Genomic DNA, 24,592 nt, shown 5'->3' with positions numbered 1-24,592 from the left:
AGCCTTATGGCCAAGGCACATATGAGAAAGTAATCAATGAACAACTAAGGTGTCGCAATGAAAAACTGATGATTGATGCTTCTCACCTCTCTCCGTTCCTGTCTGCCTGTCCCTATCTATCCCTCTCTCTGTCTCTGTAAAAAAAAAAAAAAAAAAAAAAAAAAGGACCCAGGTTCAAACCCAGTTTTCCCTGGCCCCCAAGGCCACGCATTCTCCAATACTGGTGACGAGATGACATTGAGCATGCCGGTACTGGAAACTAGCTGCGGGAAACCGGCTCGCAAACCAGTCACACCCGTGACTTGAAGATTTACAGTTAATGTGGGTGCTTCGTGTCACCAACTGTGAGCTCCCCGGGGGCAGCGTGTGTCTCACTGACTCTGGACCCATTGCTTCCAAACAGCCCGTGCCACACAGCAGGTGTGCTCATGATAAGTGCTAAACCTGCCCTGTTAGGGAACTGGAGGGGCCTGGGAGAGCTGGAAGCCCAGCGCGCAGTGCCTGGAGCGGTGGAGAGCCCGGAGATGGCCCATCTGCACCGAATCCCTGTGACACGGAGGCCGCCTTCAAGGGACGTTTAATGGGAGGAGCGGGCGGTTGTGTCTTCTTGGTTGCTGGGCAGCTACACTTCTAGAGAAGGCTTTGATTTCCGCTGGGGGCTACCAGAGAAGCGCTGTAAAGACTTGGAGGCCTGAGACGCAGGTGAATTCTGGATCCGTTGCTTGTTTTCCAAGTAACCAGGCACGCGTTGCTGCACTTCTGTAGACCTCTCTTTCCTCTTCTCTACAACCATTACGGTAATGTTAGTTTTTTTTTTTTTTTTTCATTTAACCAATATCTTTTGAGAGTCTCCTAGGTACCAGAACCCACTTTGGAAACAGAATCCCTTGTCCCTATGGAGCCTACATGCTGACAGAAGAGTTAAGACTTGCAGGTAGGTGAAACTTACATTATGTTCTACGACCAGTAACAAAGCAAGGGAGGGAGAGAGGAGGTCCTAGGCGGGGGACCTACTGAAATTTTAAATGCGCGGTTGGCAAAGGCTTCTCTGAGAGGGTGATCTCTGAGCAGAGGCCTGCAGGAAGTGAGGGCTGATGCCATGCTGGCATGGGGGAAGGACGCGGGCAGAATTGCAGAATCAGCTACCAGCGCCAAGGTGCCCAGTGAGCTGGGGCCCTGCAGGAGTCCTGCCCCCCCAGGCTGCTGGGGAAAGCTGAACCAAATCATAATCCATTCGAAACGCCACATGCATAGCAAGCGCTCAGTGAATGTTAGCCAGGACTATTAACATTAGTCCCAGGGCACACAAAGGCCCCTACTTACTAAAAACTGACTAGAAGGTAACACTTTGGGGTCTGAACTGGACTAATGAATGGGCCTAGCTGCTCTCCGCCAGCCTTGTTTGGGCAAATCCGCAGGCTGTCCTGTTCACAGGAGATGTCTTCTTATAAATTTGATTAGTGGGAACTATCCCACCTATGTGTTAGAAAGAGCCATGAGGGGCCAGAGAGGTCTAGTGAGATAATGCAAGTATTTCTCTAAGAATAAAAGCTACTGGGAATCCCTTTCCTCTCAGTTATCCAAATCACAGAATAGAGAATTAGGGAGACACCACTCACAGTCCTATGAACATCTGGACAGAGGACCAGACATGAGGTGGGGTTTGGGTGGGGTAACCAATATTTATTGAGCCTCTATCCTAGTTCTTGAGCACTGGGCTTTAAGTTATATTTACGATCGCTATTCAATCCTCACAGCAGCCTAGTAAGACTGTGTCATTACCTCTATTTTCTGGACATGGAAAACTAAGCAGCACAGGTAAGATTCTGCCTAACCCAGGTCCGCTGATTCCCTGAACCACACTCTTCCTGCTGAACTGCAAACCACGACTGGCGAACTTTTTCCTACAGGGGCCGGTGTACAGTAGTATATACTATATTTTTGGCTTTGTGAATCAAAAGGTTCATTGCAACTACTCAACTTCTGCCATTGTAGCCTCAAAGCAGCCCTAGATAAAACCAAAATGACCGATGTGGGTGTGTATGTCCATCAGACTTTATTAGTGGACACTGAAGGTTGGATTTCAGATCATTTATATGTGCCACAAAATATGCTCTTTGGATTTTTTTTTCTCAATTATTTAGCAATGTGCAAACCAATCCTAGGTTGACACAAACAAAAGCAGGTGGTGGCTAGACTTGGCACGCATCCAGCCCCGCTGCACATGATTAAACACACACTGGGAAGATATTAAATGGACTTTGAATAAGAATAAGGACTCAGTGTTTCCCTGGCATATCTGCAGGGCCACTCCAACTTGAGCCTAGGTTTGTTGAAGACAGGGCTACGGTTTCTCCTTTGTGCGTTGCCTCCACTACGCATCAAGATGAGTCTGTGTGCACTGTCCTGGGCACGCGGTCTGATGAACCCCTGTGGGCCCAACGAGCACAGCTGGCCTGTGGCACAGCAACGGGCCGAGACCGGCGATTTCTCTGGGATAACTGTTGGAGCTGAGACCTCTCCCTGCAGCAGTCCCACGGAGCTCTGCTAACCAACCAACACAGGGTCCTCCAGGCCTTGCTGATCCAAACGCATCCGGCCTGCCGTGGTGAAATGCTCAATGCACGATAATAGGAGATCCAACAATTGGGGGCTCAGGGGGACAAGGAGGGCTGTGTCTAGGAACACCGGTGGACAACAGGAATAGCTCTTAAGGGAAAGGAAAGAGCAGGACGCTGGTTTCTCTCTGACGGCGCTGGCCTGTTTGCTGGGTTCTCAGCCCCGAGCGGAAGTACAGGGTAGAGGGGCACAGATAAACCGCTGGAGGCATGTCTCTGCACCCCCTTTTCCCGGCAGCCTAAGAGCTCTCTCTGACTGGGCACGTCTGCATTATAATCTCCTTCACTTGCTCTGCAATCTTTTTATTTTTTTTAGGTTTATTTTATTTAACTTTATTGAGGAGTAATCGACACATACCAGTGAATACATCGAAAGTGTGAAATGTGATGATTTGGTACACATCTATCAACCTTGTAGAATGGTTACTGAGATCAAATTAATTAACACATCCATCACCTCCCACAGTGAACACAGGTATCTCTGTAAGGGAAACGAAATCGGTATCTTAAAGACACCTCTGCACACCTCTGTTGGTTGCAGTATTAGTGTCAGCAGCCAGGGCATGGATGCCTACATGTCCTTCAGTGGATGCAAGAGGAAAGAAAACGAACGTGGGGTAGCTAGATGATGAAACACACATAATGAAATATTACTCAGCCACGAAGAAGAAGGGGACCCTGCCATCTGTGCTGTGACGACACGATGCATCTGGAGGGCATTCTCAAGGTCTTCCCCAACGGCAGTCTGCCGGATGCCAGGGCTCGGGCGTCCCTCCAGCATCCCCACAGCCTAGCACGGGGTCTGACGTCACGCATAAACACGCTAACACTCAGACTCTCTTTGCTGACTGAATGTACACAGATCCAAACAGCTATGGAGTCCCCGAGCCTGTTGATGGCCAGGACACCAGGATACAGGAGGGGAGAGGCTCGAGAAAGGGGGCACCAAGGGAGGTGCTCAAGTGCAGACGGGCGTCTCCACGATGCAGCTTTTGGACAGATAAGGGAGAGTTCCCACTCAGTAGGCAGGATGTCTAAGAGGTAGACGTCACTTGCGTGGTTTTAGAAACCACCTTGGAGGGGTCTCCTCAGAAGTCCTAACTGGTCTGTGAACGCCATGGTTTTCAAAGTCTCCTCCCATGGTTTCGATGTGCAGCCAAGATTCTGAAGTACTGTTTTAAAGAGAGATTTTGATTAATCATGCAAACTTTACAAAGGATGAATTAAATGAGACAAAGTATGCAGAGTTATTACAATATTACTGACCAGAGTCCCTATGCTGCTCTTCACAGCCCTGTGACCGTTTTATAACTGCTAACCTGTACTTCTCCATCCCTTCCTCCACCTTCGCACCCACTCTCCTCAACCCCCACCCCTAGTCTTTATCTAGGAGCCGGTCTCGGTTTCGTCTGCTCACATCTTTTGTTCTTTAGGGTCCATGTATCAGTGAGATCATACGGTATTTGTTTTGGGGTGTGACGCCAGGTGGGTACCAGACTTCTCAGGGGGAATCACTTTGTGAATTATATAAATGTCTACCCACTATGCTATATACCTGAAATGAATAAACAGAGAATGTCAACTGTAAGTGAAAAAGGAAAAAAGAATAAATTGTAAGCAGCATTTAGGAAAAAAGCAAGAAAAGCACTTAGCATAGGGCTTGGCACAGAGTAAATGCCCAGTAACCGTGAGCTGGAGATATGAACACCATACACGGATGGCACCGGGGTAGAAGGTGGTGCACAGCTGTCTAGCTCAGTGTTGGGGAAGGGGCTGCCCAAGTTCCCCTGGGCAGATCTTAGCACTGAACCCCCAACAAGGACTGGAAGCAGGCTCTGTCACGTACTGGCCCTGCCTCAAGGCTGAGCTAAGGCCAAAGGAGATTCTGGTCCAGATATGACATGGACAAGCTTTGGGAAACATCACTGAACCTCAGATGAAAGGTAACTGGAGAGTTGCTGGGCAGCACTACTACAGCGTGGATTCCAGCAGGCTAGGGGCTCTGGGCAGGGAGCAGCCTCCCCTTCACTGGCGCCAACCTTGAGGGACATCTTGAGCATACGGTGGCTCTGCGCTTGAGTCGGCCCACCGAACATTGGTAACACCTTGGACTGACAACCCCCAAAGAGCACAGTGCCCCTTCCTGGGGCAGTCTAGCACCATGAAAAATATTCCCGCCTCCCAGGTCATCCCACATGGGCCCCACTGAACATTCGTTGATAATTGTTATAACTATCTGAGCCTCAAACTCACACTACTTACAGAAAAAAGACCAAGTGTTTTTTGTTTTTTTTTTAGTGAGAGCGAGAGAGAAAGGGAGACAGATGAGAAACATTAACTCATAATTGTAGCACTTTAGTTGTTCATTGATTGCTCTCTCTATGTGCCTTGACCAGGGGGCTCCAGCTGAGCCAGTGACCCCTTGTGCAAGGTAGCAACCTTGGGCTTCAAGCCAGAAACCATGGGGTCATGTCTATGATCCTATGCTCAAGCCAATGACCCTGCGCTCAAGCTTGTGAGTCTGTGCTCAAGCTGGCAACCTTAGGGTTTTGAACCTGGGACCTCAGCATCCCAGGTCAATGCTCTGTCCACTGCTCTACCACCTGGTCAGGCTATTCATGGTTTTCATAGGCCCTGAACTTGGACTACAAATCAAGGAAAGATGGTACTTCCTATTATCTGACACTTTATCAAGAGTTGTTCACTAGTTTGGAAAAATTTCTCCCAGATGGCAAAGGCCTACTCAGGAGTGTGATGGCGAGTGCCCCACCAGTACCCTTCTGTAGTTGCAGTGGTCACCCTATCCTGGACCCTGGCCTGGGAGCCTCTGACCCCTTCATTTGGTCTTCCACAGTTGCTAAGACTGAGCAATTACATGTTGAAGTCAATATTATTTTATAGTAAATTAACTTCTTTTATTTCTTCTTTTATGTTATAGTCAGGGCACTACATTGATTTTTTCTTTTTGGAAATTATATTGGGTAGACAGTGTAATAGAGATAATCTATGAATTTTATTTCAGGATTGTAAAAGAGACATTCAAAATATGTGTTACAAAAACAGGGCATGACCACCGGATGAATGAACAGAAGGCATTGTCATTATTCTTCGTGGATGACCCTAAGTGGGGAATTAAAATAAGGTAAAGTAAAATGGTGCAAAGATTGGCCTAAATCAGATAAAACCCACTAGAGATAAATAAAAGGTCTGTGCTTTAGACTCAATAAATCTACTATAGAAGTCTGGGATTGGGCAACCTTTGGCTGAACAGTCATTCATGGAACTTTTCAGTTGAACTCAAGTTCAATGTGAGCTTGATGTGCAAATGACAATAAAAGTCTGTGCTAGGACCCTGGTTCTCAAACATTAGTACAGTGGTAGCTTGAGATACAAATTTAATTTGTTCTGTAACCGAGCTCCTAAGTCAGTCAACTTGTATATCAAACTGCCAATACTGGACCCGTGCGTTAACGTGCCAACTAGCGGCAGCTTCCCGAATCACGACTCGTATCTCGGAATTTCGCTCAGATCTCAAACAAAAATACGAACTGAGTTGCAGCTCATATCTTAAAAAAAAAATCATATGTTGGTCTGTTTGTATCTCAAGGTACCACTTTATGCATCAGAGTCATGTGGAGGACATGTTCAAAATAATAGTTACCCGGCCTCATCTCTACAGAGTCAGATTCTCTCTCCCTGGGTTAGGGCCTGAAAGCTGATGTTATAAACAGGTGTTCAGATTCGGAGAAGTGGGCAGAAGTGTCGAGGGGAAGGCACGAAGGTCTGATAGATTGATCATGTCCACAGCATAACATTCCGCTGGTTAGAGTGTCTCCCTCAAAAAGAGAAACTGGAGTTATCGAGAGGTGGTCCACCAACCAGGACGGAGAAAGGTCTAGGAGTCATCTCACATAGCATTCCTTTATATAGAAAAAAATGGCACAAAAGATATTGACTAAGGTGCAATGAGCCCAGGCCGGATAGCTTGGTTTGTTAGAGCTTCATCCCCATATGCAAAGATCGTGGTTTGATTCCTGGTCAAGGTATTATAGGCACACATCAGTGTTTCTGACTCTCTTTCTCTTCCTATCTCTCTAATATCAACAATTTTTTTTTAAAGAAGGTGCAATGATATGATGTCTAGGTTCTCACAGGAGAAAGATGAATGAGCTCTTACAGTAAAAACAGACTGGACAGTTAAATTGAGTGTGGTGTCGCCTGAACCATTCCTAGAAAGACAAGCATCTTTCCATGGGATTATTCTACACACTCCATGTAAACACTTCTGCACTGACAGCCCGGGATACAGAGCTCAAAATGAGATAATCCCTGGCCCTGGAGCTGGTCTAGGGGAAGTTTCTCCCAAACTTGTTTCCATAGCTCTAGGATCAAATAAGAATAGAGAACGCTGCTGGGTTGAATGGCTTTCTTTACTTTTGACTTCTGGGGATCTCTAATACACCAACATGCAATTTGAACCTGCAAGGGAAGAATAGAGTAACCAGATTTCTCAATCTTTCGTATCAATCTTATCTTCCACGGTTTCTAAATGCATATTAACATCTCCTGCAATGCCTTCTCGAATGAGCTTAGACAACACTGGTTCAGAGTTTACCGCAGGGCTGATGTTCAATTCTGAATGCAAATCGTGCTAGGTGCTCGAATCACACTAAATTAATTTGTAGATATGCAAACTCTTCTGTACTACATTGTGATATCCTTGAAGGAAAGTTCTTGGTATTGCTGTTTTTTTTAAAGTTCTTTTCCACCTAGAAAAATAGGCATTCAGTAGCATGGGATGAATGAATGAGTGAATACACTACATTTAAATCTAGTTTCTCTGGATGCAATTATTACGGGCAGAAACAATCCAATCACAATGTTCCTTCAGAGCAAGAAGAGCTCTCAGTTCTTGACCCAAGAGAGAGGGAGGGCTCAGAGCTAAGAGGGAACTTGCCTAGGGCAGCAGAATGCTGGATGTCAGAGGCAGAGCGAAGGGTAGGCTTAAGTCCTACACTTACTGTTATCTCACTAAAGCTAGTAAGCAGTTCTTTGGTAAGCTGTCAAACGTTTGCTCCTTTTGAATCACTGCCAGGGCATTCACAGCCTCTGATTTTACCCTGTGTCTGCCTTCCTCTTCTTCAGGGTGCAGACTTTGCCCTGGCCTCAGAGGTGAGCCAGTCCTGGCACGCCCCTACCCTGCTGTCCTGCGGATAAGGATTCCTAGAGAAACTTGTCCTCCCTCCCTGGAGTGCCAGGTGTCCGTCTGCCTGTGTGGCCTAGTTTGGGGACTGAAAGGAACCAGATACATTTTATTTTTAAATTGTTTCCGAAGCCCATCCTCTGGTCAATGTTGTGTCCTTAATCTTGGGGAGGACACACCTCCTCCTTGAGTAAACTCTGAGATCTCACACACACACACACACACACCTCTATTAACCTGCCATCTCCCCTCTACTTTCCCTCACCTCTACTTTTAGGTTGTCTTCCCCTTCTTTGCTAGTGTTTGTTTTTAAGATAGTCACTAGCAAAGCATAAAAACTGAAGGGGTTGAATCTTAAAGAGCCTGTAATATATATGTGTGTGTGTATATATATATGTATGTGTGTGTGTGTGTGTGTATATCTAGGTCCTGCAGACAGCTGAATGCTGGGTGAATGACAGCTTCTAGCACCTAGGACACAATGAATGGACAGAATGATGGGAAACGAACCCATCTCAGGGCAAGGGCATGGAGTTGCCCTTTATTCTACCTGAGCAGTACGGCACGGGCCCTGTGCTGGGAGCTGCGGGGCGTCAGCAGCTGCTGTGGCTCAGCGGCTCCTGAGGACAGAATTAAGTTGTAAACTGCTCTACTAAGGACGGAGGGGGTGAGTGGGAGATGGTGAGCAGATCGTCCCTAATTTCTTAGGGCCCCGTGGGCTTTGTCCAAGCAGATGGAATGCAGTGTGCAGATGATGTTTTATTGAGTTGTACACTGAAAACATGTATGGTTTCACCCCAATAAAGTCAATAAAAATAAACTTTAGGAAAATGAAATTTTCCTCCTAAGTCACTTTTCGTATCCACTGGATCATATTCCTCCTCTATATTCTTATTCACACGAGTATAAAATGAATAAATTTTTCAAATCCCCTGTTCAGAAAAATAAAAAACAGAAGAAGAAGGAAAAACAAAAGAGAAAAGGGGGAAGCTGGCTAGCTCTTTGAGGGAGAATGCCTATATTAACAAGAAAATTCTATGGCTTAACAAAGACAAAGCATGGTAAGGTGCCTGGGGAATGCAGCTCGACTCGATGAAGGCAGCTGAATCAAACTTACTTGAAAATAGTTACGCAGCCAGGCTGAGGTCTGGGGGAGAAATGAAAACTGCAGCCAGCTTCCCAATGCACTTGCGTTTACTATTGATAGCCCCAGGATCAGCACAGCACAGTGGCTCTGGGGGGGGGGGGGGTCTCATTCTCAGGTTACACAGGAGGATCCCAAGGCTCAGAGAGCCTGGGTAGCTTTTCCAAAAAGCACAAAGTTGAAAAGTCACCAAGGCAGGTCTTCTGACTCAAACATCTCATGCTTTTGGGGGAGACTTACAAAGTAAACAACAGTCATGAAGCTGACGCATGAACTAAAATCATCATTTTTTAAAATTCTAAAATAATATGGAAAGCATACCTTCCCAAGCGGTAGAGAGGAGAAAAACTGCTAGGCAGCTGCATTATATTTGGCAAGAAGCAAAAACTGTAGTGGTTCTTTGTGATCCAAGTGTTCAGGAGACCCTAGCACACCTTAGCCAGCCACATGACCAGCTTTCTAAAGCAGGGGTTTCCATTCCCCGACAGAAAAGGGGCAGAGGCATACAAGACGACACGGACTAAGATTTACCAGGAAATAACTTTTGTGCCTGACACCAGGCGCAGCTCCTTAGACAAGCTGCCTGGTTGATCCTCATGCACTAGGTGCTTTCACGGTCCTATTTTCTCAGGGAGAGAACCGAGGTTCAAGGAGGTGAGGCACGTTGGATGAGCACACAGAGCCGAAATGGCTGGACGGGGATTCTAACGCAGCTCTGCCTCAGTTTCCCCACCCCAGGCTGAAGGCCGACACGAGGCTTGGCTGGAGAGTCTCCTTCTGGAGGTTTGAAACGGGCTGGGATTTAGGGCTCAATTTCTACGAGAATCGAAATGTCTGCATGATGTACCCACTCAGGTGAGGTACAATCCTTAGTCTTAAAATAACAAACCCCTCTCCTGAAAGCCAATGTGTTTCGATGTCGCAGAAATCCCTTCATAATGATCGCTTGGTGTCACTGGCTTCTGTATATGGACACATGGCTCTAACAGGGCCTTTCCCCATCCGCTCTGCCCTGCTGGCAGAGCAGGAAGGGAAGTAGCTCACTGCCTTGGCATTTCGAGTAGGAGCCAGAGGGGGTTTGCATACTTGGAGGTCTCCTGACCTCACACGATGAGGCAAATTGGGAAGAGTGGGAGGGGACATGTCACATTTGTCATAATAAACTCCCCAGCATGCTATATTTTCCCTCTCCCTGCAAACCCAGAGTGGTGACCCATGACTTTTGTCTTACACAGATCATTGCGACCCCGATGCTGCGTCCCTTAGGCTCTGCAGTGTACCTCCATGTGACATTTTCTGTTATTCTTTCTTGCAGAAGACAGAAACTACATATACACCAGGGTTTGTTGGAGATTTCTCTTCCCCCACCCGACACACGTGGATGTCTCCAGCTTTACCCAAGCCTGGAGTGAATGGGCTGGACCCCAGGCACCAAAGATCAACATGGGGTGAACCAGAGGAAAGCACGGGGGCCCTCCCATTAGCCACTGTGTTCCTAGTGGGTCCTGCCTCAGAGGCCCCCAGGGGGCTTGCTGGAAGGCCGGACAGCACCACGTTTCACTGGAGCAGACTCCTGGACCTTCTGCTCTGGAAACATCCAGGAGCCTTCTCATAGGGCAGATTCCCCCACAGGACCCTTCAAGGGTAGAGCCTAGGATGTTACATGATCAAAAGGATTCTTCATCCCAAAGCCACTCAAGGTCACGCTAGGAAGTTTAAGTTAGTAGTTAACACAGCAGCCTCCTTACTTATCAGTAAACTCTCTAAGCTTCAGTTCCCAGTGTATAAAACAGAGATAAGAACAGCACCTGCCCCCTGGGGCTGGGGTGAGGATCAAATGAGATTAACACCCACAAGAGCACAGAGCACCTGGCACAGGGCTCAGCTGGAGCGCAGAGGCACTGCTTTACCCATTCAGAAAATACTGAAATGCTGCCAAAGCAGCTAAGAAGAGCTGCTGCTCTGAGTCCCTGGAGTGCCCTCTACCCCTCCCACGCTTCTCGGGACTCCCCAGAATTCCCCACCATCCTGCAACTCAAGGGTTAATGCCCAGCAGAGCCTGGAGCCTCCAGGAGGCAGGTGAGGGGCAGGTGGTTAAAATTCTTCACTTGTAACTTCTTGACTATACCACCTGGTGTCTGGTCGTTGTCGCAGGACTACATTACAGAGAGTCAGGCTGCCTGGTGACTCTGAGCAATGTCAGCAAAGGAATGTCCCCCATGTCAAAGGATGGCCTTCCATACAGGGCTCCCTCACTGCCACCTCTGGCTGCTCAGCACATTGACTCTGGACCTTTCCTTCCTTGTCCTAGCCCAGCTTTGACCCCACTCTGACCCCACCTCTGAACGTTTACCTCTGGAAACTTGATTTTCAGCCTTTTTTCCCCTTTGGCCTCTGAGGTCCTGTGTTCGTACCTGACCTCTCTGGAGTCTGACCCTGGGCTCTCAGAGTCCACTCTTTGGCCCTTCCCACGATAGCCTCCAACACAGGCTTTACCTATCCCCACCAGGTGGCGCCGTGCCCTGAAGACACCAGCCCCGCCCCAGGACAGCAGGTCTCAGAGGCCAGGTCCAAGCACCTTTGGGCCTGACCCACCCTACTGCTCTCTAAGCTCCAAGTTCTAGTCCTGGCAAAGCCATGGGTCTGTCTCCTCTGAGAACAGGGAACAAAGCAGTGGCAAAGAGGACGGAGAGGGGGGGAGGCAGAAGGACCCAGAAGTGTTTCAGAGATGGACACCAGCAGGACCTGAGCCGAAGGAGAGGGCAGCTGCTCTGGTCTCCTCGATTCTGCGCTCCACGGGGCCACAGGCTGTGTCCGGCCCACCCAGCACTGGGCCTGACACACCCTAATCACTCAACAGACAGTGGCTGAACAAAGAATGAACTGGCGCATGAGTGATACTTATTAACAGAGAAAGAAAAGAAGAGACACGAGTGTGGGGTTAGCAAGACGGGGAGCAATGGACTTGGTCTCAGACACGCCGTGTTGAACGGCTGTGGGACTCCTAAGCACCGATTACCCAACATTTCTGCCTTTTCTCCTCCAGGCAGCAGGTTCCGCCTGCTCACATCCCTTGAAGGTTGGCGTGGCTACGTGCCATGCTTCAGCCAATGAAATAGTACCAGAAATCACGTCGCTTCTGAGCAGAAACGTTCAGTCAACAGGTCATCTGCTATGTTCCTCCCTCTGCAAGTTAGTGAACACCCAGGTGAGCCCGAACGCCTAGAGTGGGCACGGGTCCCAGGGGACCTAGAGTGGACAAGCGTGTGAGCGAGGAAAATAAATTCCCATCGTGTTAAGAAACTGAAACGCTGGAGTTCTTCATCACTGCGGAACGGTCTCTTGTGTATATTAATGGAGCCAAGGCGCCCTTGAGTCACACTCATACAGACCCAGGATCTGCTCCGAAGGTCAGCGAGGAGAGGGGCTCTTTGGTGAGACCCTGGCAGACTGCCACAGCCTCACAGCTACTTTGCCTGTAGTGGCAGCAAGATGGCCTTCACCTGTGCTGTGGCTTACCTCTCCTCCCCAGGAAGGAGCCTGCGTCCCCACAGCACCCTCTGTAACCACCCCCACTTCCCCGCCCTCTCCTGTCTTACCTGTATTGTAGCCCCTCCCAAGGGCTGGCCAAGGGCGGTGGTTCTTCCACAGGTTTCCCAGGTACCAGTCACTCTGGTTCTCTACCAAGCCCAGGACCTGCTGACCTGCGAGGGACAGAGAATGCCAAGGTCTTACAAGTGCCAAACCACATGAGTCAGTGAGCACTGGACAGGAGACAGAATAACGGGAACTCATAACAGTAACATTAACTACTGGGAGTTTTTATTAACTGATAGGCTCTGACCTAAGTGCTTAACTTGTATTAACCTATTTAATTCTCACACGTAGGCAGCCCATCTGTTTTTATAATTCTATTTATGGAGAAAAAAGGGAGGTCACCCAGAACAGTTAGTTGAGTTGCCCGAGGACATTCTGTTAATCTGTGATAAAGCCAGAATCCCAAACCAACCTTCCTTCCTTCCTTCCTTCCTTCCTTCCTTCCTTCCTTCCTTCCTTCCTTCCTTCCTTCCTTCCTTCCTTCCTTCCATCCATCCCTTACCTCTTGCAATATATATTTATTGACATACTATTCTTCAAGTGGTCCGTTTCTAATGCTTCCCATTATGTACTAATTTCCTGGCTTTCTGGCCATGAGTCGAGATGCTTTTTTCACAGCAGAGAGGAAGCAGTGACCCCTGTTTAATGACATGGGCACCCATAGAGAAGAGCCACCTTTTGGCCATCTTCTCACAGTGTTTTCACCCTTACGGTCAGCAAGCATCATGTCAACATCACATCAACTCAGGAGTGTATTGCAGAGGAACAATTGTTTCTCTGTCCCCTGAGCAAATTGCTGGGCCTGTTAAGTAGGGTAAATCAGACATCAGATTCAACTGCCTTCCATTTGACCAGTGTTTTCTAACTGCTGGTCTGTGAGAGTGGACCTCCCTGATGTTGCCTGAAGATTACAGAGCCAGTGATATCAGAGTGGTTCAAGCTTTCACAGACTGGCATGAAATTTCTGGTGGACCGGTGGTTGAAAAACACTGCATTAGATGACCCTATCGTGCCAACGTCTTCTCTTGGAATTAGTATCAATACCATTTTACAGACTGGGAAAACGAGGCTTGTGTAGAACTGAGATTTGCACAACTGGAGATGGAGCCGGCACATAATTCTGTTTGTCTGACCCCAGATTCTTCCTGCTGTCTCAATGCATTACTACTGACCTTATGACAAAGGTTTATGATAGAAACAATAAATCCACATTTTATACAAAGAGACACTGGAGCTTAGAAAGTCTAAATAATGTGCTAAAGGTCACATGACTAATAATTGTTCTCTTCCGCAGCTATCTGGTACCTCCTTACCAATATGAGAAGCAAAGACCTTCCTGACCCAACGAGAGCCCAGCAGCTGCTGTTAAGAAAACAGTGGTTTTCTAGGAGTGCTGGGCTGGGTGACTCAGAACTCCCTCGGTGTGATGACAGCTCCCTGCAATGGTGCCGTGTGGGTTTGCTGTAATTTATTTGATCAATTTATCGAGCCCCTATCTGAATCAACACCCCAGCACAAATATAAAAATTACAGGCATGGGAAAAACACTACTACCCACTTTGTCATGCTATGTGATCACATCCAAAACTTGTAGAATCCCTCAGAAAAACACATCACCAATTCAGGAAAAGCCCAGCATTTTCACGTGCAACAAGCTTGGGACGTTCACGCAAAACAATTAGATCTGAAAGGCGTGGTGCCCTCAGAAAAGACAGGTGTGGACTCAGTCCTGAAGCTGTCTGTGACCTCGTTAGAGAGCCCATGGAATAACCTGACACAGAGATTGTGATGTAAAGAGGAAGCGGACTCCTTGGGGGCACGGGTTCAAAATTATTAGTGACCCCAGGTTGATGCTATAATTTTCTTTGGTACGATGAAGGGTGCCATGTGCTCCAAATTGACAAAGGGATAATGATCTTTTATGGAATTTAGGGTAACATCTCATCTGGATTTCAGGTAAGGTAATCTTCAACTCTCTGCAAGTCCAATTTCTGTATTCTGGCATTCCACGCATGGTATTTTGTCTCAATCCACTTCCTCAGACAAATATTTTACGAGCCACACTTCATTCCTGACACAGGAGCATCTAGAGTTCTGTAGCTGAAATTCTCACCAGTGTGTCCGCTCATCCACCTCTCGCAGGGTAGGAACTGCCCTTGGCCCCTGCCAACCCCCCACCCTAATCCTTCCGGCCCATGTCCCGCAGAGTGCTGCCTAGGACTACCCCAAGTCTGAATGATCACTTCACCTTCATTTCTATGTAAGATGGGAAAAATCCCAGCAGACTTACACCCTGTGGAAAAGAGTGGGTGACAGCCAGGAACACCCACATCTCACCTGTAAATAGCTGTCTCTACCCCAGTCCAAGGGCAAGGACTGCATCGTAGCTAACACACAAAAGGCGCTAGGAAGTGTCTGCTAAATAAATGATATCTGGCGAGCGAACTTCTCCCGACTGGGAGACCACCAATACGAGTGTCTCAGTGTCCCCACTTTTCTGAAGGCACAAAGCATTTCACCAATGTGAACGCACCCTCCCACTCAGCCCTGGGGACTTTGGCATCTTCCTCTCCTGCGTGGAAAACTGCAAAGGTGGGGTGGCAGCTCCAAAAGCATCCCTGACATTGGCTGCTCTGCTGGAGGCTTGAACTCAAGGTCTTATCCTCTAGAGAAGTACTTCGCACAGTAAACCTCAAGTCATGTTATCCCAAAGAATATTACCCAGATCCCTCTTCTCTCAGTTTGGGCTTGGGCTGAATTTCTTACGACGGTGGCACACAGCCCTTTCCTGTACACCAGCTGTCTTTAAGGTTAAGAAAATAAGGCCCTGGCCGTTTGGCTCAGTGGTAGAGCGTCGGCCTGGCGTGCAGAAGTCCCGGGTTCGATTCCCGGCCAGGGCACACAGGAGAAGCGCCCATCTGCTTCTCCACCCCTCCCCCTCTCCTTCCTCTCTGTCTCTCTCTTCCTCTCCCGCAGCGAGGCTCCATTGGAACAAAGATGGCCCCGGCGCTGGGGATGGCTCCTTGGCCTCTGCCCCAGGCACTAGAATGGCTCTGGTCGCAACAGAGTGACACCCCGGAGGGGCAGAGCATCGCCTCCTGGTGGGCAGAGCGTCATCCCCTGGTGGGCATGCCCAGTGGATCCCGATCGGGCGCATGCGGGAGTCTGTCTAACTGTCTCTCCCCATTTCCAGCTTCAGAAAAATTTTAAAAAAAAAATAAATAAATAAAAAAGGTTAAGAAAATAACATCCTTAATTAGCAATGTGATAGCTGTAATTTTAATATCCACTGGTTGAGAAAGCAAAATAATACACAGCTACTAAGACTTCATTGTGCTATCTTAGATGGACTCATTAACTGCTCTGTGGATGATGAAAACAATAGCTGGGATCTGCACATGGTCTTGAGAATCCCGAGCTCAGCGTAGCCCACCGCAGGAGGTCTGCGTCCCCGCACAGGGAACCAGGTGCTGCAGCGCAGCCAGCAGCCAGAGGGGGGCCAGTGCAGACTGCAGTCAGCCCGTCCGGCTCCAGTCCCGGCCCCTGCACCCTGGGGAAAATCACTTCACTTCTCTCCACCTCTGTGTCTAACTCTTAGGGCTGTTGTGATTTCATGTGTCAACGACTTCCTCTGCAGAGGGTGCTCAGAACAGGGGCTGGCACATTGTAAGCACTATACAAGTGAGAGCTTTATTTAAATATCACAGTCCAAGCGGTAAGCTCCTGAAGCCGCTCACATAGTTTTCTTTGGAGGTCACCTAGCACAACAATTAAATCACTCTAGAACTTTCTCTAAGGGTGGTCTGAGGGCCACCTGCTTCAGAAACACCTGGGATTCTTGTTCAATGTGCAGGCTCCTAGGCCTCAACCTGAAAGTTAACTGTGACCAGAAGGCTGCTTCCCCCTACCTGCCCGGTTTCCAGAAGGAAGGAGTTCCTGGCTTCCTGCACCAACCCTTGCTCTGCCCCACGGGCATGGGAGGAGGTACCTGACTGACAGTTTCAAAGAACAGATGAAGGGGTTTGCTCCTTTCTTCTCCCAGGTGCCAACTCTTCCAATTTAACTCTTATCAGTAAAATAAGGTGACATTCTGCTCTTATTCTTTTATCTTATCTCTCAACTGTTCAGTATGTGGGACTGAGGGAGAAGTAATTTAATTCCCACAACCCCAACGAATCTAAATAAGAGTTCTAGCCATTGGGTCTAGTAATCTGCATTTGAAAAAAATCCCTAGGTCATTCAGATGCACATTCCAGGTTGAGAATTACCCACAGTCTGGAAGCTCTGCCCCTGTTTTAGCCAGGGGCCACTAACACACAGGAACTTCACATGGCATCTCAGTCTAGCTCCTGCACCAGCAGAAATCAGTGGTGGGTTCCAGGGTTATGCTTCTTGAATAAGTAGTGAAGGAGATGAATGCCAGAGCCAGACAGCTCAGGTTCAAATCCTAGCTCCTCCACTGAATTGCTGTGTGACCTTCGGCAAGTTACTTAACCTCTCTGTGCCTGTTTCTTTACTCATTTGTAAAATGGAGTTAATAAATAGTATACACATCAGAATTCCTTTTCCCCTCAAAGCACAAGCTAATTCGTGAAAACGGAGATGTGTTTTTTGCTTCTTCACATGTCACCAGTGACAATGCCTAGAAAACAGTGATATGTTCAGTGAGTACTTGCTCTTATCTTTATACAGAGAACTCTCTGGCCCTATATACTGCCCCATCTGCTTGGATTCAGACATTGCAATCTCAAGGGTCTCCTCTCTTCCTTAGTTGACATGATCCTTACTCTGCCTCGACTTTGGTTGAGGTGAACACTGATTAAGAATTTGCTTTGTGTCAGATACCACACAAAATACTAAGGAATCAAAGACAGAATAACACAGTCCTTGCCCTAGAGGGAGCGAGAAGAGGAGACAGATGAACAATTATGAAGCAGTGTGGCACTTGCAGGGACAGGAACCCTGCCCGGTCAGAGGAGGGGAGGCCAGGGATTAACTGCTCCCGGGGACGGGGGAGAGAAACCCGCTTGGCCCCTCGCAGGCCGCAGTCATCTACCCCAGCGCTCCTGCACTGGGGGCCTCCCTGCCCTTCCCTTCGGCAGACTCCAAACTCCCAAGCTTCCCCCAAAACTTTTCTGGTAATGGTGCTGTCCCATAACACCCGTCTAGGCAGAGAGTCCCTCGGTCCCCTGTTAAAGCGCATGTGAGACGGGTCATCTTCTACAGCTCTGCCAAATCCCAGCTCACTAGCCAGGTGCTACCTACACCCTGGTCTGCAAAGAGCAGAGAGCAGAAAGAGGCCATGTGGCCAGGAGAAGCAGCCAAGATGGCAGAGTGCTGAGTGAGATGCCATTTTGTGCAGAGTTTGTATCTGGGATAAGGAAGGAGATGGGGAACTGAGGAGGATAAGGCTGGTGAGCTAGAAACCTTTGATTCTAGGAAACTCGGATAAGTCAGTAGCTTTGTGAGCACTGAATGTGAGTGGGTTTTGGAGCCCAGTGTGTGTTTTTTGCTTGCCCGCCGAGTGCAAGCTAGGATTAAAGACTATGGCCCATCAGTTTTTGGCTCCATTGTTTCTTTACCGACTGTCCGAATCCAATGCGAACCTGCATGAGCCGGACTGCTGTGATAGTGGCCCTGGCTTCTGGCTTTACAAAAGGCTAATATCTAAATCAGCAATTCTCAGTGTGCTGTAAGAATTTTTAAAACATGCAGTACCTGACTATTTAGTTAGGGGCTCAGACATCTTTTCCTTAGACTGTCAAAAAAAAAAAAAAAAAAAGACAACCGCCAACACAATAGTAGCTGTCTGGTGTGAATGAGTCAAAACTGTCCCTATTTTTTTCCTGGTAGATTGGCAAAATATTCATTTTTTTGGTGTGCTGCAGGATTTTAGTAATTAGTTCAAGTGTGCCGTGAGATGAGAAAGGTTGAAGATTGCTGGTCTACATCCTTACCCTTGGCGAGGCGAACACATCCTGGGCCTGACATGCCATTAGGAGGCAGAATCCCCAGGGAGTCCTCTTGGGGAGATGATAGGGCTCGCCCGACCGACCGAGGGCTGCCTCCCTCCGCATCACAGCACTCCGCGCTCTCCTCTTCTTAGGAGTTATTAGAATAAGACACTGTGACTAACGGAAAAGGCTTTGTCATTGTTTTCCGTGCTGGCCCTGTGGTTATGATGAAGTGCACTGTTCCCCAGCTCCCTTACTCTAGGCACAAGTTAACTTATGAAAATGAAGCTGTCTTCTTTGCTTATTCATACATCACCACTAACAGCCAGACAAGAGCCAACAAGCTTGCTATTCTGCTGGGGCCCTGGTGTCCTGTCACCAGCCAGCAGACGGATGGCTCCAGGCTGGGAACTCTCCTCCTCCTCCTTCCTCAGCTCTGGCTCACGGCACAGCTAGCACTGATCAAAGATGAGGCCCAGGAGGAGGGCTTGGTGAGGCTTCTCTGTGGCACAGGAGGCGTGGAAAGGGCAGGCCGGGCATTCACCCACCAGGTGTGAGGACGGCAGCATGGTAAATCAGAAAAGGGGTTTTTGATCCCGAAAGAGGGTTTTAGTTCCAGTTCTGTATGCTTGAGCAAGGTGTAACTTTTCTGAGCCTCAACTTCTTTATCTTAGAGGGAGAGAACAGAATTTACCTCCTGCCTCCCAGAAAGGATGCACAGCTCAAATAAAATAATACATGTAGAGTGCTTGGCGCATGGTGGACATTCTACTAAAGGCATTTCTCTTCTTCCATTAGTCATTGTTCATAATGTCTAAGTCTTCCCATTCAAGTGCTGACATTAGCTATGAAACTGAGGGTCCTATGACTTTGATTACATTTAGTTTTAAATCCTAGCTCTAGAAATCATCTCTCCAATCCCCATCCCTAGAGACCTAGGTTACCCATCCCCCACCCCCATTCTCCTGATAATCAGCAACGCTCAAGCCAGCTTAAGACAGTAGCTGAGACCTGACGAATGATCACACTGTCTGGACCTCTCTGACTTACGTTTCAGCTCCTGAGCTTTAATGTGAAATGACCCCCTAGCTACCTTCCCACAGAACCAGACAGAGGGTCATCGAAAAAGATCTCAGAACTGACCTCAAGACCTGAAAAAATGATTCTTTACCCATATCTCATCTTCAACCAATCAGCTCCCAGCATTACTCTGAACCCCTAACCCATGGTGCCTTGTGGGTTTGCCCTAGAGCAGGGGTCTCAAATTCGCGGGCCGGATGCGGCCCGCCGAACAATTTTGTGCGGCCCACAGACTAATCCACGAAGTTCAAAATATTTTGGATAAAATTAAGTAAGCCTAGGGGCCTACTTGTATTTTTCATTTCTCTAGCATCCTAGCTAGATATTAGCTTAGTTAACAGCAGTTGTGATGCGAACTACAGTTTCTGGTCGTTTTGTGACACTGAGTAAACTGCATGTACGATTGTGCTTGTTGTACTGATTTTTTTTTTTTGTTTTCAACTGCAGTGAGAAAAGTGTTGCGTAACAGTTGCCTTTTGTAGACCTAGTGCGGCCCGCCGAAGGGCTGTGATCTTGCTCTGCGGCCCACATGCTGAGTTGAGTTTGAGACCCCTGCCCTAGAGGATCTATAATTTACACGCCATCTGGGAGCTTGGGCTTTTTGAGCATTAGCTTCCCATTCTCCTGGGTGGCACCATTCATTAATAAAATAGCCAGTCTTTCTCCACTGCAGTTCTCAGTGTCTACTGTCACCTGCTAGTTCCGGGAGGATGACTCTTTCCGTTATGTAACAGCTGCATAGACCTAATCTGAAAAATGTGGCCATATTGTCCCCTGCCCCCATTCTGCTGGCCCTGCCCCCACCCCACCAGACCTTTCTGTGTCAGCTTCAGTGACACTCTCTTGCTTGTTTTCCTCCCTCTAGACATTCCTTCACAGCCTCATGGGGCCTGTAAGGTATTTTTCCCCGCTGAGTTAGAAGGAAGGGCATAGCCACGAAGTGTGGAATAGCAAAAGCTTTATTTAGTACAGCGCTTCCTGCCCGACGAGGTTCTCTGGTCCGGAGGACAGGGGCCAAAGAAGTCGCATGGGGGAAATCACGTGGGGGAAATTTAAAGGGCAGTCTAGGGTGGTCGATTTCATATGACGTGGTGAAATTTCATTGGCTGATGGACACTCTTTTCCAAATGGCTCTTGGGAAGTTTCTTTAGGCATGCATGGGTGTGGGTGGTTCCAGCTGAAGTTCCCAAGCCTGGTTCCTCACATGAACGTCCCCCATTGCCCACCGACCTTGCAAGGCCCCTCTTCTAGCCTCCCCTTCAATGCTGGGGCTCCTCAACTCCTGTCTGTGGCCCCTCTTCTTCTGGCTCTACATTTTACCCCTGGATGACGGGAGCTCCCCAATGGCTTCCAGCACCACTAATAGGAAGATAACCAGTCATCCCCACCCCAGCCCTGGCTCCTTTCCAGGGCCTCTTACCCTTCAATCCAACTATCTGTTCACATCATCACTTGGCTCTTTCACAGTGATCTTCAACTCAAACTGATCAAAATAAATCTATAACCTTCTCTTCATAAATAATGACCTGACCCTTGGTTGATAGTGATAGATATATGAAATTCCAACTGCCCTCTTGTTGTCCCACCTGGCTGCCTGACCTCACCCTTACTTACTGGACAATCGCCCCAGAGGCAGAAGAGTTCCAGGAAGCTGGTCAACCTGCCCCAAAAAGGAGCATTCCAGAAAGCTGAAATCCTAAAACCATAAAAGGAAACATAACAGAACTTTTGACTCAGTATCCCCTCAGGCTCTCCCAAATGCTATAAAATTTGCCCCTAGTCTGTAACTGGTGCCCTTCTCCCCGGAGAAGTGCCCGGTAGGGTTTCTTTCTTCTTTTCTTTTTTTTTTTTTTTTAATATTTTTTTTTTTATTTTTTTTTTATTCATTTTAGAGAGGAGAGAGAGAGAGAGAGAGAGAGAGGAGGGGGGAGGAGCAGGAAGCATCAACTCCCATATGTGCCTTGACCAGGCAAGCCCAGGGATTCAAACTAGCGACCTCAGTATTTCCAGATCGATGCTTTATCCACTGCGCCACCACAGGTCAGGCATCTTTCTTCTTTTCAATAAAGCCTATTACTCTGGTCTTTTCAGACTCCCATGGATTCCAACATTTGGTTTTGAAACCCAGGACAAGGTACTAACTGCCTGGACGATCCCTCTTTGCCGTCCAAACTTACAACCAGGGATGCAATGGGCAGTGGCAGCTCGTCCCAGGCTTACTCCCTGATTCTGTTTGGATGTGCAACTGTAGGTTGATTGGCCGGCGATCTGTCCCTGTCCTGAACCCCTGCTGGACCAGAAAGGTAAGGAGTTTCTCCCTTCCCTCTCCCGGTTTTAACTCGACCCATAAGTCCCTAATCCATTGTTGGATGGCTTTCTCCGGTCAGCCTCACATTTTGAGGGGTTTGCCTTTCTGTCTCAGGAGACAGCACATTCCAAAAGTCTAAGCGCTTAGCTAAATCCCTCCACATTCTCTTTGAGCTCCTTAGTTGGTGACACCCCCTAAGTAGGACAACTCCACATTCCCAGGAGAGCTTTCTCCTTTGAGATTGTGATTGGAGGCAGGGACGCCCTCTCTAGATCACTAATATCCACACTGGGCTCTTCAGAGTCAAAGCTGTCTGACCAAAACCCGTTGGGCTGTCTTCTAAAAAATCTTACTAAGTTGGGCCTCTCTGACATTAAGCCCAAACCCCTCATTTTCTTCTGTAACACAGCATGGCCCCAATACAAATTAGACAATGACTCCCATTGGCCTGAAAACGGGACATTCAATTACAATATTCTGAGAGACCTAGGTAATCTTTGCCACCGGACTGGGAAGGTCTCAGAGATTCCTTACGTGCAGGCTTCCTTCTACTCTCGCTCCTGTCTTAATTTCTGTGCCACCTGTTCTACACACACGCCATTTTTTGGCCAGAGAAACCTCATCTAAAACCTCCGCTCCTAATCTTTCCTTCTCCGTGGACTCCCAACTCTCTCCCCATGCTGCCTGACCCCCGGGGGCGCCCCTCTCTTGGGACCCTTCTCTGGTCCCTCTGCAAATCTCTTCCACTTGAGTCTCTTCCCTCCAGAAAGCCCCTTCTCCTCTCTTTGCTGGATCCTCTTTTTCATTCACTTGCAAATACCAGTCTCTCTTTCTCCTTCCCTGCTGGCTGGGGGATCCTCCCTTCACAGTGTTCTTAAACCCCTCCTCCCTCCTTACAAATGGCCGGCTCTGTCTCTTTTTCTTCTTTGACCCATCCTTCCCCCTCCTCAGAGACTGACTGTGCCTTCCACTACCCCTCGTCCTCTCCCCTCTCCTCAGAGCTCTAAAACTTTTGATTCCTCTGACCACGTGGCACCACCAACAGCACTTTAATCTCCTCCTCCTCCTCCTGCAGATTCTGACCCTCCTTCTTTCCATCCAGCTGCTCACACTGTCCATCCGTCTGCTTTCTCTCTTCTTCCCCTCTATGCTGACAACTCCCTGCCATCTCGAAAAACTTAAAAAAGCAGAATTGTATATTAAGCTATGTGAGTAAGTAATCTGTCTTGTCTCTTTGTCAGAAAATATTTCTAGTATAATTTTAATTGAAACAAGTAAAGCGCACTCATTTAAATTCCATAATTCATAATCAGTATGTGAAGTCTTTGTTTAATGTGCAACTGTGTCTGTTTCTAAGGCCTTAAACCAATAATAACCCACCTCTTAAACTAGGCTTACTCATCCCCACAGACTCTCCCTGCAATACCTCCATCCTTCCTGTTCAAAAACCTTCAGGGGCTTATCACCTCGTACAAGACTTACACCTAATCGATGAGGCAGTAGTTCCCCTCCATCCAGTAATCCCTAATCTCTACAGGTTACTGTCACACATTCCCTCAAACACCACTCACTTCACAGTCCTAGACATCAAGGATGCCTTCTTTACCATCCCTCTACACCCTGATTTTACTTTCTGTTTGCCTTTACCCAGACATTAATGCAGCCCAGCAACTTACATGGACTGTCTTACCCCAGGGGATCAAAAACAGCCCACACCTGTTTGGGCAGGCACTAGCTCAGGATTGAGCAGCATGCAATCTCAAAACTAGTACTCTCTTACAATATGTAGATGACCTACTCCTCTGCAGCCCCTCCCTGCCTGCCTCAAGGAGACACACCGACACCCTTCTTAACTTACTTGCTGTGAAGAGATATTGTGTCTTCTCTGCTAAGGCTCAACTTCACTCTCAGTCCGTAGTCTATCTGGGCATCACCTTAACTCCCACCACCTGAGGTATCACCCCTCCGCAGTCTCCAACCACCTACCACCGCAAATCAAATCCTTTCTTTCCTCGGTCTAATAGGCTTCTTTAGACACTGGATTCCCAATTTTGCTCTCTTAGTCAAGCCATTCAGTGAGATCTTCTGAGCATGGCTTTTAAGGTCTATAATGGCCAAGGAAGTAACAGAAAAGGCAAATAAGGCCCCAAAGAGGACAGGAAATACCAGCTTTTGGCATATGCTCTTAAAAGGTTCCGGCACCCTAAAGCAGTGGTCCCCAACCCTTTTTGGGCCACAGACCGGTTTAATGTCAGAAAATATTTTCACAGATCGGCCTTTAGGGTGGGATGGATAAATGCACAAAATAAAATTATGTGACCGGTGTAAAAACTGTGGTATTTTTAAATATAATTGTTGAACTTATGAGACAAGCATCAAGAGTGAGTCTTAGACGGATGTAACAGAGGGAATCTGGTCATTTTTTAAAAATAAAACATCGTTCAGACTTAACTATAAATAAAACAGAAATAATGTAAATTATTTATTCTTTCTCTGTGGACCGGTCCCAAGTGGCACAAGAACCGGTACCAGTCTGCGGCCCAGGGGTTGGGGACCACTCCCTAAAGGGCTTCATAGGATTCCATCAGGGCCCTGCTCCAGAGTGGAAAGAAAGGTCATTGAACTGAAGCCTGCTAGGCTTCCCGGCCCCACCAAGGGACACATCTCCGCTGTGGAAAGAGGGACACG

The 24,592-nt window shown here is 47.9% G+C and overlaps 1 protein-coding gene across 10 annotated transcripts in view; it reads right to left on the bottom strand.

The window, feature by feature from the left end:
* The window catches only part of LARGE1 (LARGE xylosyl- and glucuronyltransferase 1), a 565,935-nt gene that overhangs the window by 103,923 nt on the left and 437,420 nt on the right, over positions 1-24,592 (bottom strand). For all 10 annotated transcript variants that reach the window (XM_066259855.1, XM_066259874.1, XM_066259835.1 and 7 more), the window contains one exon: positions 12,565-12,669. In XM_066259855.1, the coding sequence (XP_066115952.1) occupies positions 12,565-12,669 (105 nt within the window). The remainder of the gene's footprint in view (positions 1-12,564; positions 12,670-24,592) is intronic.

Source organism: Saccopteryx bilineata, chromosome 1, assembly GCF_036850765.1.
Source record: "Saccopteryx bilineata isolate mSacBil1 chromosome 1, mSacBil1_pri_phased_curated, whole genome shotgun sequence".
Lineage (NCBI taxonomy): Eukaryota > Metazoa > Chordata > Mammalia > Chiroptera > Emballonuridae > Saccopteryx > Saccopteryx bilineata.
This window is presented reverse-complemented; position numbering and strand designations above follow the sequence as displayed.